General features: G+C 41.6%; 1 protein-coding gene across 1 annotated transcript in view; it reads right to left on the reverse strand.

Moving 5' to 3' along the window:
* Positions 1-11,716, reverse strand: part of hoga1 (4-hydroxy-2-oxoglutarate aldolase 1) — a gene marked incomplete at its 3' end in the record, with an annotated part of 80,251 nt that extends 68,535 nt beyond the window's left edge. Inside the window, 2 exon segments of the mRNA XM_084318440.1 lie at positions 8,538-8,686; positions 11,113-11,716. Coding sequence (XP_084174566.1) covers positions 8,538-8,686; positions 11,113-11,311 — 348 coding nt within the window. The 5' untranslated portion in view covers positions 11,312-11,716.
* Positions 11,717-12,977: the final 1,261 nt, after the last annotated feature.

Genomic DNA, 12,977 nt, shown 5'->3' on the forward strand with positions numbered 1-12,977 from the left:
TACAAGACAGTAGTTTAGTCCTCTCTTCCTCTAGTCTAGTCTACAAGACTGTAGTTTAGTCCTCTCTTCCTCTAGTCTACAAGACAGTAGTTTAGTCCTCTCTTCCTCTAGTCTAGTCTACAAGACAGTAGTTTAGTCCTCTCCTCCTCTAGTCTAGTCTACAAGACAGTAGTTAGTCCTCTCTTCCTCTAGTCTAGTCTACAAGACAGTAGTTTAGTCCTCTCTTCCTCTAGTCTAGTCTACAAGACAGTAGTTTAGTCCTCTCTTCCTCTAGTCTAGTCTACAAGACAGTAGTTTAGTCCTCTCTTCCTCTAGTCTACAAGACAGTAGTTTAGTCCTCTCTTCCTCTAGTCTAGTCTACAAGACAGTAGATTAGTCCTCTCTTCCTCTAGTCTAGTCTACAAGACAGTAGTTAGTCCTCTCTTCCTCTAGTATAGTCTACAAGACAGTAGTTTAGTCCTCTCTTCCTCTAGTCTAGTCTACAAGACAGTAGTTTAGTCTTCTCTTCCTCTAGTCTAGTCTACAAGACAGTAGTTTAGTCCTCTCTTACTCTAGTATAGTCTACAAGACAGTAGTTTTAGTCTTCTCTTCCTCTAGTCTAGTCTACAAGACAGTAGTTAGTCCTCTCTTCCTCTAGTATAGTCTACAAGACAGTAGTTTAGTCCTCTCTTCCTCTAGTCTAGTCTACAAGACAGTAGTTTAGTCTTCTCTTCCTCTAGTCTAGTCTACAAGACAGTAGTTTAGTCCTCTCTTACTCTAGTATAGTCTACAAGACAGTAGTTTTAGTCTTCTCTTCCTCTAGTCTAGTCTACAAGACAGTAGTTTAGTCTTCTCTTCCTCTAGTCTAGTCTACAAGACAGTAGTTTAGTCCTCTCTTCCTCTAGTCTAGTCTACAAGACAGTAGTTTAGTCCTCTCTTCCTCTAGTATAGTCTACAAGACAGTAGTTTAGTCTTCTCTTCCTCTAGTCTAGTCTACAAGACAGTAGTTTAGTCTTCTCTTCCTCTAGTCTAGTCTACAAGACAGTAGTTTAGTCCTCTCTTCCTCTAGTCTAGTCTACAAGACAGTAGTTTAGTCTTCTCTTCCTCTAGTATAGTCTACAAGACAGTAGTTTAGTCTTCTCCTCCTCTAGTATAGTCTACAAGACAGTAGTTTAGTCCTCTCTTCCTCTAGTCTAGTCTACAAGACAGTAGTTTAGTCCTCTCTTCCTCTAGTCTAGTCTACAAGACAGTAGTTTAGTCCTCTCTTCCTCTAGTCTAGTCTACAAGACAGTAGTTTAGTCTTCTCTTCCTCTAGTCTAGTCTACAAGACAGTAGTTTAGTCCTCTCTTACTCTAGTATAGTCTACAAGACAGTAGTTTTAGTCTTCTCTTCCTCTAGTCTAGTCTACAAGACAGTAGTTTAGTCTTCTCTTCCTCTAGTCTAGTCTACAAGACAGTAGTTTAGTCTTCTCTTCCTCTAGTCTAGTCTACAAGACAGTAGTTTAGTCCTCGCTTCCTCTAGTCTAGTCTACAAGACAGTAGTTTAGTCCTCTCTTCCTCTAGTCTAGTCTACAAGACAGTAGTTTAGTCCTCTCTTCCTCTAGTCTAGTCTACAAGACAGTAGTTTAGTCCTCTCCTCCTCTAGTCTAGTCTACAAGACAGTAGTTTAGTCCTCTCTTCCTCTAGTCTAGTCTACAAGACTGTAGTTTAGTCCTCTCTTCCTCTAGTCTACAAGACAGTAGTTTAGTCCTCTCTTCCTCTAGTCTAGTCTACAAGACAGTAGTTTAGTCCTCTCCTCCTCTAGTCTAGTCTACAAGACAGTAGTTAGTCCTCTCTTCCTCTAGTCTAGTCTACAAGACAGTAGTTTAGTCCTCTCTTCCTCTAGTCTAGTCTACAAGACAGTAGTTTAGTCCTCTCTTCCTCTAGTCTAGTCTACAAGACAGTAGTTTAGTCCTCTCTTCCTCTAGTCTACAAGACAGTAGTTTAGTCCTCTCTTCCTCTAGTCTAGTCTACAAGACAGTAGATTAGTCCTCTCTTCCTCTAGTCTAGTCTACAAGACAGTAGTTAGTCCTCTCTTCCTCTAGTATAGTCTACAAGACAGTAGTTTAGTCCTCTCTTCCTCTAGTCTAGTCTACAAGACAGTAGTTTAGTCTTCTCTTCCTCTAGTCTAGTCTACAAGACAGTAGTTTAGTCCTCTCTTACTCTAGTATAGTCTACAAGACAGTAGTTTTAGTCTTCTCTTCCTCTAGTCTAGTCTACAAGACAGTAGTTTAGTCTTCTCTTCCTCTAGTCTAGTCTACAAGACAGTAGTTTAGTCTTCTCTTCCTCTAGTCTAGTCTACAAGACAGTAGTTTAGTCCTCGCTTCCTCTAGTCTAGTCTACAAGACAGTAGTTTAGTCCTCTCTTCCTCTAGTCTAGTCTACAAGACAGTAGTTTAGTCCTCTCTTCCTCTAGTCTAGTCTACAAGACAGTAGTTTAGTCCTCTCTTCCTCTAGTCTAGTCTACAAGACAGTAGTTTAGTCCTCTCCTCCTCTAGTCTAGTCTACAAGACAGTAGTTTAGTCCTCTCTTCCTCTAGTCTAGTCTACAAGACAGTAGTTTAGTCCTCTCTTCCTCTAGTCTACAAGACAGTAGTTTAGTCCTCTCTTCCTCTAGTCTAGTCTACAAGACAGTAGTTTAGTCCTCTCCTCCTCTAGTCTAGTCTACAAGACAGTAGTTAGTCCTCTCTTCCTCTAGTCTAGTCTACAAGACAGTAGTTTAGTCCTCTCTTCCTCTAGTCTAGTCTACAAGACAGTAGTTTAGTCCTCTCTTCCTCTAGTCTAGTCTACAAGACAGTAGTTTAGTCCTCTCTTCCTCTAGTCTACAAGACAGTAGTTTAGTCCTCTCTTCCTCTAGTCTAGTCTACAAGACAGTAGTTTAGTCCTCTCTTCCTCTAGTCTAGTCTACAAGACAGTAGTTAGTCCTCTCTTCCTCTAGTCTAGTATACAAGACAGTAGTTTAGTCCTATCTTCCTCTAGTCTAGTCTACAAGACAGTAGTTTAGTCCTCTCTTCCTCTAGTCTAGTCTACAAGACAGTAGTTTAGTCCTTTCTTCCTCTAGTCTAGTCTACAAGACAGTAGTTTAGTCCTCTCTTCCTCTAGTCTAGTCTACAAGACAGTAGTTTAGTCCTCTCTTCCTCTAGTATAGTCTACAAGACAGTAGTTTAGTCTTCTCTTCCTCTAGTCTAGTCTACAAGACAGTAGTTTAGTCTTCTCTTCCTCTAGTCTAGTCTACAAGACAGTAGTTTAGTCCTCTCTTCCTCTAGTCTAGTCTACAAGACAGTAGTTTAGTCTTCTCTTCCTCTAGTATAGTCTACAAGACAGTAGTTTAGTCTTCTCCTCCTCTAGTATAGTCTACAAGACAGTAGTTTAGTCCTCTCTTCCTCTAGTCTAGTCTACAAGACAGTAGTTTAGTCCTCTCTTCCTCTAGTCTAGTCTACAAGACAGTAGTTTAGTCCTCTCTTCCTCTAGTCTAGTCTACAAGACAGTAGTTTAGTCCTCTCTTCCTCTAGTCTAGTCTACAAGACAGTAGTTTAGTCCTCTCCTCCTCTAGTCCAGTCTACAAGACAGTAGTTTAGTCCTCTCTTCCTCTAGTCTAGTCTACAAGACTGTAGTTTAGTCCTCTCTTCCTCTAGTCTACAAGACAGTAGTTTAGTCCTCTCTTCCTCTAGTCTAGTCTACAAGACAGTAGTTTAGTCCTCTCCTCCTCTAGTCTAGTCTACAAGACAGTAGTTAGTCCTCTCTTCCTCTAGTCTAGTCTACAAGACAGTAGTTTAGTCCTCTCTTCCTCTAGTCTAGTCTACAAGACAGTAGTTTAGTCCTCTCTTCCTCTAGTCTAGTCTACAAGACAGTAGTTTAGTCCTCTCTTCCTCTAGTCTACAAGACAGTAGTTTAGTCCTCTCTTCCTCTAGTCTACAAGACAGTAGTTTAGTCCTCTCTTCCTCTAGTCTAGTCTACAAGACAGTAGATTAGTCCTCTCTTCCTCTAGTCTAGTCTACAAGACAGTAGTTAGTCCTCTCTTCCTCTAGTATAGTCTACAAGACAGTAGTTTAGTCCTCTCTTCCTCTAGTCTAGTCTACAAGACAGTAGTTTAGTCTTCTCTTCCTCTAGTCTAGTCTACAAGACAGTAGTTTAGTCCTCTCTTACTCTAGTATAGTCTACAAGACAGTAGTTTTAGTCTTCTCTTCCTCTAGTCTAGTCTACAAGACAGTAGTTTAGTCTTCTCTTCCTCTAGTCTAGTCTACAAGACAGTAGTTTAGTCTTCTCTTCCTCTAGTCTAGTCTACAAGACAGTAGTTTAGTCCTCGCTTCCTCTAGTCTAGTCTACAAGACAGTAGTTTAGTCCTCTCTTCCTCTAGTCTAGTCTACAAGACAGTAGTTTAGTCCTCTCTTCCTCTAGTCTAGTCTACAAGACAGTAGTTTAGTCCTCTCTTCCTCTAGTCTAGTCTACAAGACAGTAGTTTAGTCCTCTCCTCCTCTAGTCTAGTCTACAAGACAGTAGTTTAGTCCTCTCTTCCTCTAGTCTAGTCTACAAGACAGTAGTTTAGTCCTCTCTTCCTCTAGTCTACAAGACAGTAGTTTAGTCCTCTCTTCCTCTAGTCTAGTCTACAAGACAGTAGTTTAGTCCTCTCCTCCTCTAGTCTAGTCTACAAGACAGTAGTTAGTCCTCTCTTCCTCTAGTCTAGTCTACAAGACAGTAGTTTAGTCCTCTCTTCCTCTAGTCTAGTCTACAAGACAGTAGTTTAGTCCTCTCTTCCTCTAGTCTAGTCTACAAGACAGTAGTTTAGTCCTCTCTTCCTCTAGTCTACAAGACAGTAGTTTAGTCCTCTCTTCCTCTAGTCTAGTCTACAAGACAGTAGTTTAGTCCTCTCTTCCTCTAGTCTAGTCTACAAGACAGTAGTTAGTCCTCTCTTCCTCTAGTCTAGTCTACAAGACAGTAGTTTAGTCCTATCTTCCTCTAGTCTAGTCTACAAGACAGTAGTTTAGTCCTCTCTTCCTCTAGTCTAGTCTACAAGACAGTAGTTTAGTCTTCTCTTCCTCTAGTCTAGTCTACAAGACAGTAGTTTAGTCCTCTCTTACTCTAGTATAGTCTACAAGACAGTAGTTTTAGTCTTCTCTTCCTCTAGTCTAGTCTACAAGACAGTAGTTTAGTCTTCTCTTCCTCTAGTCTAGTCTACAAGACAGTAGTTTAGTCTTCTCTTCCTCTAGTCTAGTCTACAAGACAGTAGTTTAGTCCTCGCTTCCTCTAGTCTAGTCTACAAGACAGTAGTTTAGTCCTCTCTTCCTCTAGTCTAGTCTACAAGACAGTAGTTTAGTCCTCTCTTCCTCTAGTCTAGTCTACAAGACAGTAGTTTAGTCCTCTCTTCCTCTAGTCTAGTCTACAAGACAGTAGTTTAGTCCTCTCTTCCTCTAGTCTAGTCTACAAGACAGTATCTTATTCCTCTCTTCCTCTAGTCTAGTCTACAAGACAGTAGTTTAGTCCTCTCTTCCTCTAGTCTAGTCTACAAGACAGTAGTTTAGTCCTCTCTTCCTCTAGTCTAGTCTACAAGACAGTAGTTTAGTCCTCTCTTCCTCTAGTCTAGTCTACAAGACAGTAGTTTAGTCCTCTCTTCCTCTAGTCTAGTCTACAAGACAGTAGTTTAGTCCTCTCTTCTCTAGTCTAGTCTACAAGACAGTAGTTTAGTCCTCTCTTCCTCTAGTCTAGTCTACAAGACAGTAGTTTAGTCCTCTCTTCCTCTAGTCTAGTCTACAAGACAGTAGTTTAGTCCTCTCCTCCTCTAGTCTAGTCTACAAGACAGTAGTTTAGTCCTCTCTTCCTCTAGTCTAGTCTACAAGACAGTAGTTTAGTCCTCTCTTCCTCTAGTCTAGTCTACAAGACAGTAGTTTAGTCCTCTCTTCCTCTAGTATAGTCTACAAGACAGTAGTTTAGTCTTCTCTTCCTCTAGTCTAGTCTACAAGACAGTAGTTTAGTCTTCTCTTCCTCTAGTCTAGTCTACAAGACAGTAGTTTAGTCCTCTCTTCCTCTAGTCTAGTCTACAAGACAGTAGTTTAGTCTTCTCTTCCTCTAGTATAGTCTACAAGACAGTAGTTTAGTCTTCTCCTCCTCTAGTATAGTCTACAAGACAGTAGTTTAGTCCTCTCTTCCTCTAGTCTAGTCTACAAGACAGTAGTTTAGTCTTCTCTTCCTCTAGTCTAGTCTACAAGACAGTAGTTTAGTCTTCTCTTCCTCTAGTCTAGTCTACAAGACAGTAGTTTAGTCCTCTCTTCCTCTAGTCTAGTCTACAAGACAGTAGTTTAGTCCTCTCTTCCTCTAGTCTAGTGTACAAGACAGTAGTTTAGTCCTCTCTTCCTCTAGTCTAGTCTACAAGACAGTAGTTTAGTCCTCTTTTCCTCTAGTCTAGTCTACAAGACAGTAGTTTAGTCCTCTCTTCCTCTAGTCTAGTCTACAAGACAGTAGTTTAGTCCTCTCTTCCTCTAGTCTAGTCTACAAGACAGTAGTTTAGTCCTCTCTTCCTCTAGTCTAGTCTACAAGACAGTAGTTTAGTCCTCTCTTCCTCTAGTCTAGTCTACAAGACAGTAGTTTAGTCCTCTCCTCCTCTAGTCTAGTCTACAAGACAGTAGTTTAGTCCTCTCTTCCTCTAGTCTAGTCTACAAGACAGTAGTTTAGTCCTATCTTCCTCTAGTCTAGTCTACAAGACAGTAGTTTAGTCCTCTCTTCCTCTAGTATAGTCTACAAGACAGTAGTTTAGTCCTCTCTTCCTCTAGTCTAGTCTACAAGACAGTAGTTTAGTCTTCTCTTCCTCTAGTATAGTCTACAAGACAGTAGTTTAGTCTTCTCCTCCTCTAGTATAGTCTGCAAGACAGTAGTTTAGTCCTCTCTTCCTCTAGTCTAGTCTACAAGACAGTAGTTTAGTCTTCTCTTCCTCTAGTCTAGTCTACAAGACAGTAGTTTAGTCTTCTCTTCCTCTAGTCTAGTCTACAAGACAGTAGTTTAGTCCTCTCTTCCTCTAGTCTAGTCTACAAGACAGTAGTTTAGTCCTCTCTTCCTCTAGTCTAGTGTACAAGACAGTAGTTTAGTCCTCTCTTCCTCTAGTCTAGTCTACAAGACAGTAGTTTAGTCTTCTCTTCCTCTAGTCTAGTCTACAAGACAGTAGTTTAGTCTTCTCTTCCTCTAGTCTAGTCTACAAGACAGTAGTTTAGTCCTCTCTTCCTCTAGTCTAGTCTACAAGACAGTAGTTTAGTCTTCTCTTCCTCTAGTATAGTCTACAAGACAGTAGTTTAGTCTTCTCCTCCTCTAGTATAGTCTACAAGACAGTAGTTTAGTCCTCTCTTCCTCTAGTCTAGTCTACAAGACAGTAGTTTAGTCTTCTCTTCCTCTAGTCTAGTCTACAAGACAGTAGTTTAGTCTTCTCTTCCTCTAGTCTAGTCTACAAGACAGTAGTTTAGTCCTCTCTTCCTCTAGTCTAGTCTACAAGACAGTAGTTTAGTCCTCTCTTCCTCTAGTCTAGTGTACAAGACAGTAGTTTAGTCCTCTCTTCCTCTAGTCTAGTCTACAAGACAGTAGTTTAGTCCTCTTTTCCTCTAGTCTAGTCTACAAGACAGTAGTTTAGTCCTCTCTTCCTCTAGTCTAGTCTACAAGACAGTAGTTTAGTCCTCTCTTCCTCTAGTCTAGTCTACAAGACAGTAGTTTAGTCCTCTCTTCCTCTAGTCTAGTCTACAAGACAGTAGTTTAGTCCTCTCTTCCTCTAGTCTAGTCTACAAGACAGTAGTTTAGTCCTCTCCTCCTCTAGTCTAGTCTACAAGACAGTAGTTTAGTCCTCTCTTCCTCTAGTCTAGTCTACAAGACAGTAGTTTAGTCCTATCTTCCTCTAGTCTAGTCTACAAGACAGTAGTTTAGTCCTCTCTTCCTCTAGTATAGTCTACAAGACAGTAGTTTAGTCCTCTCTTCCTCTAGTCTAGTCTACAAGACAGTAGTTTAGTCTTCTCTTCCTCTAGTATAGTCTACAAGACAGTAGTTTAGTCTTCTCCTCCTCTAGTATAGTCTGCAAGACAGTAGTTTAGTCCTCTCTTCCTCTAGTCTAGTCTACAAGACAGTAGTTTAGTCTTCTCTTCCTCTAGTCTAGTCTACAAGACAGTAGTTTAGTCTTCTCTTCCTCTAGTCTAGTCTACAAGACAGTAGTTTAGTCCTCTCTTCCTCTAGTCTAGTCTACAAGACAGTAGTTTAGTCCTCTCTTCCTCTAGTCTAGTGTACAAGACAGTAGTTTAGTCCTCTCTTCCTCTAGTCTAGTCTACAAGACAGTAGTTTAGTCCTCTCTTCCTCTAGTCTAGTCTACAAGACAGTAGTTTAGTCCTCTCTTCCTCTAGTCTAGTCTACAAGACAGTAGTTTAGTCCTCTCTTCCTCTAGTCTAGTCTACAAGACAGTAGTTTAGTCCTCTCTTCCTCTAGTCTAGTCTACAAGACAGTAGTTTAGTCCTCTCTTCCTCTAGTCTAGTCTACAAGATGGCTGCAGCGATGAGTCTCACACACGCGCACACAGTCTTACACTCGCAGCCGGAACCGGCCATGACCAGTTTGTCGGTGGGCAGGGCCAGTCTCACCCTCCTCACCACCTCCACCCGCTCCTCGTCCGTCAGGTAAGGGTACTCCCCGTTAGAGCCCTGCACCACCAGACCTGCAACACACACAAACAGACACACACACACACACACACACACACACACACACACACACACACACACACACACACACACACACACACACGGTCTTGATCATGATTATGAATTGAAAATGGGGGACCCTGATGTAAACAAGACGAAAGTCTTTCTCTGGTCTCCATCCCCTTAACAATTGTGTGTATTGAGCCGTACTGTATTGTACCCATTCTGCAATCTGTTAATAAAGTTTTCAATCAATCAATCAATCAATCATCATCATTCATTATTAAGTCAAGTGGACCACCAGTCAGTCAACAAGGTCTCAGTTGGATAAAACATTTCTGCATGACTGCATTAATGTGCAGGAGGTCAGTTATGAGTGAACTTCCTGTAGTAAAGATACTTCTTCTTCTCTCGTCTCCTGGAGGGAGACAGGAGTGTGTTTTGGAGCTAGGTGATGTCTAGATCCCAGCGCTCAGGAGGACGCTAATTTTGTTTATGTTTGTTGATTTGTAGGTAATATTTTTACAAGTTATGGCTTTGCAGCTATAAGCAAAAAAAAGTGAGACATTCAAATGTCCTTCCAAAATATGGGATCTAGACATTACCCTTTGGGACGCATCCTAGTGAGTAGTCGTACAGTAGTAGCCGTAAAAAGATGTGAATCCCTAACCACATTCAAAACCGCTCTCAAAGAGCACCTACGGGAGGCTGCAATTCAAAACTGGCCACCGTAAATGTCCAAACCCCCCCCCCCCCCCCCCCCAAACAGACAGTCTCCTCCCCACCGTATGTATATATTTTATCCCCACCGTATGTATATATTTTCTCCCGTTCACCCACCACCTCCTAATGTACAGTCTCCTCCCCATCATATGTATATATTCTCTGTTAGGATCTATGGGTAACAGTACTGTATATTTGCATATCGTATATGTCACAAATGTAACAGTACTATATACCTGTATGTCATGTATGTCCCCTATGCCATAAATGTCATGATGTCATGTATGTTGTGTATGTCATAAATGTCACTATGAATTGAAAATGGGGAACCGTGATGTAAACAAGACAAACGTCTTTCTCTGGTCTGCATCCCCTTAACAATTCTGTGTATTGAGCCGTACTGTACTGTACCCATTTTGCAATCTGTTAATAAAGTTTTCATTCATTCATTCATAGTGACCTATGGAGAGGACAGCGCCAGTCCTGAAACTGCAAAGACGGAAGAGTCTGCAGTTACCGTGAGAATGCAGCAGAGGGCGACAAACACCGAGCATAAAGGAACTAATGAAGCCTGCATAGGGGAGGTGATTTTGCGTTTTCTTGTCTGGGGTGAACTTTCGCCTCACCGCCAGATCCCTTGAGAAGTCCAGTGACATGTGAGACACGTGACAGCCCGAGTTCAAAACCACTAACTACCCTGCAAAGCCAAACTGTGCTTATAAACAGGTATCACGGTGTATAGTTTGATCGTTCAGTTCAGCAGCCACTGTAAGCTATAAATAATTGACCATGGTGGCACTGCCATGGTGAACAGTTATGCAACCTAACCTCAGTAGGCTATAATCCAATTTAAACCATCACCATGGTTTTTCTCCATAATTATATATACAAATAAAAAGTGCAACTCTCTTGACACTTTTTGTAAGGGTAGATTTCTACCCGTTTTGCAACTTTGAAAACAGATGCATTACATTAGCCTACCAAGCAATCACCATCATGGAGATTATTATCAGTATTTTATATTCTTTATTTAATATAACCAAGGCTATATCTGATCTTTTGTTTTATAAATTAACATACCAACCTGTGCCAGTGAGTGAGTTTGACTGTTCGTCAACATGTATGTTCTCTTTTTTAGACTCTTTTTGTATCACAAACAGTACTGTATTTGTAAATCTGGTATGTCATAAATGTATAGATGCAGTACTGTCTATCTGTATGTCATGTATGTCATATGTTACTTAATTCATTGAAAATGGGGGACCCTGATGTAAACAAGACGAAAGTCTTTCTCTGGTCTGCATCCCCTTAACACTTGTGTGTATTGAGCCGTAGGCCTACTGTATTGTACCCATCATGCAATCTGTTAAATAAAGTATTCAATCAATCAATCAATCAATCAATCAACCAATCAATAAGTTACCTTTGAATGGGATCTGGCCATACTGCTGTATTAATAAGTTACCTTTGAATGGGATCTGGCCATACTGCTGTATTAATAAGTTACCTTTGAATGGGATCTGGCCATACTGCTGTATTAATAAGTTACCTTTGAACGGGATCTGGCCATACTGCTGTATTAATAAGTTACCTTTGAATGGGATCTGGCCATACTGCTGTATTAATAAGTTACCTTTGAATGGGATCTGGCCATACTGCTGTATTAATAAGTTACCTTTGAATGGGATCTGGCCATACTGCTGTATTAATAAGTTACCTTTGAATGGGATCTGGCCATACTGCTGTATGTTCTCCTCGAGTCTCTGATAGTCCACGTCTTCTGTCGGAGTGAACGGGGTCGCGATCGGTGGATAGATCCCGCTGATGTCCAGCCTCTGGGTCGCGGTCCCGGTGTGGGTCCGTCTCCACAGCGCAGAGCAGTGGCCGCCTCCTCGGCGCAGCAGGGTTCTGAACATGCTGACCCGGTCAGGACTGGCGGTACTGTCTGTCTGTCTGTGTGCAGGGAGGGAGTGAGGGGCTCCTTGCAGGCGGCAGGTGTTGCAATTCTGCCAGTTAATGTCCAACTTACCTCTCTGTAAATATTGACAAGAAGTTTTGGAAAGGAACTTTGAAACTGTCCTGAAATAGAACCGTCTCACAGCCTGCTGCTGCTATCCACGAGTTTCTGCAAACTAAGTGACAGTCAACTCATTACACACATGTGTTGTTATTAGTTATTATTATTATACGGTGCGCGCAACAGGTCGTTTGTCCATACTATGCATCCATCTCCTGCCTAACTAACTAACCGTGTAGCTGCTTGGTGGAAGCTTTGTGGAGTAGATTAGTTTAAATATTGGAAGTATTGTTATGAAGCTAAACCCGACAGTCTGGAAGCTGAGAAGGCAGCGAGCTGCAGCTGACACGGTCCCGTTCAGAGATCCGCCCAGAAGACCCTGTAGGGCTCGTCGGTAAAAACATCGGGGGTTTATTTTATTTATTTATTTATTTTATTTACAGTATGTTGGCCCTTTTACTGCAGAGCCCCACAGGCATACATAATTACACCATAATGAACGGTGAATGAATGAATGAATGAAAACTTTATTTAACAGATTGCAGAATGGGTACGTACAATACAGTACGGCTCAATACACACAATTAAGGGGATGCAGACCAGAGAAAGACGTTTGTCTTGTTTAGATCAGGGTCCCCCATTTTCAATTCATATAGACATTTATGACATACACAACATACATGACATTTATGGCATAGGGACATATAGGTGTTTAGTACTGATACATTTGTGACATAAACGGTATTCAAATATACAGTACTGTTACCCCTAGATCCTGACAGTATATACATATGATGGGGAGGGGACTGTAGATTAGGAGGGGGTGGGTGGGTGGGAGAGAAATATACATACGGCGGGGAGGGAATATATATATGCGGTGGGGAGGAGACTGTCTATTAGGAGGTGGTGGGGGTTTTGGGCATTTACGGTGGCCAGTTTCGAATCTCAGCCTCTCGTAGGTGCTCTTTAAGAGCGGTTTTGAAAGTGGGTAGTGATTCACATTCCTTTACAGCTTTGGGTAGGGCGTTCCACATTGATGTGGCATAATTGCGAAACGTGTTTAGTCCCTTGTTTGAGCCGAATCTGGGTTTAACATGATTTGTGGAGCTCCCTCTGGTGTTGGGATCGTGGTATTCACTGACCTTTGGGAAGTATTTTGACATGTACATGGGTACCTTAGTCGTATAGTGTATCTTGTAGACCAGGCCCATTGCAAGTTGCTGTACTCTGTCGTCTACTCTAAGCCATCCTAGGTTGTCAAAGTGGGCAGGGGTGAGGTGGGTTCTAGGAGTCAGGCCCAGCAGTAGTCTGACCAGTTTGTTTTGTGATGTTTGTAATTTTGTTTTTAGCGCCTTTGAGGTGCTTTGATACCATGAGGTGCAAGCATAGTCGTAGTACCCTTGAATGAGTGCTCCTGCCAGAGTCTTCAGGGTATTCTTGTTTACCAGAGAGGAGATCCGGTACAAGAATCTAGAAGGTTGTTAAACAAACGGCACGGCGCTAATGAGTTTATAATCCATGCTTCAAAACGTTTAATTGTGGGAGCCATCTATATTAATAACCTA

Source organism: Notolepis coatsorum, assembly GCF_963971535.1.
Source record: "Notolepis coatsorum genome assembly, chromosome: 7".
Classification (NCBI taxonomy): domain Eukaryota; kingdom Metazoa; phylum Chordata; class Actinopteri; order Aulopiformes; family Paralepididae; genus Notolepis; species Notolepis coatsorum.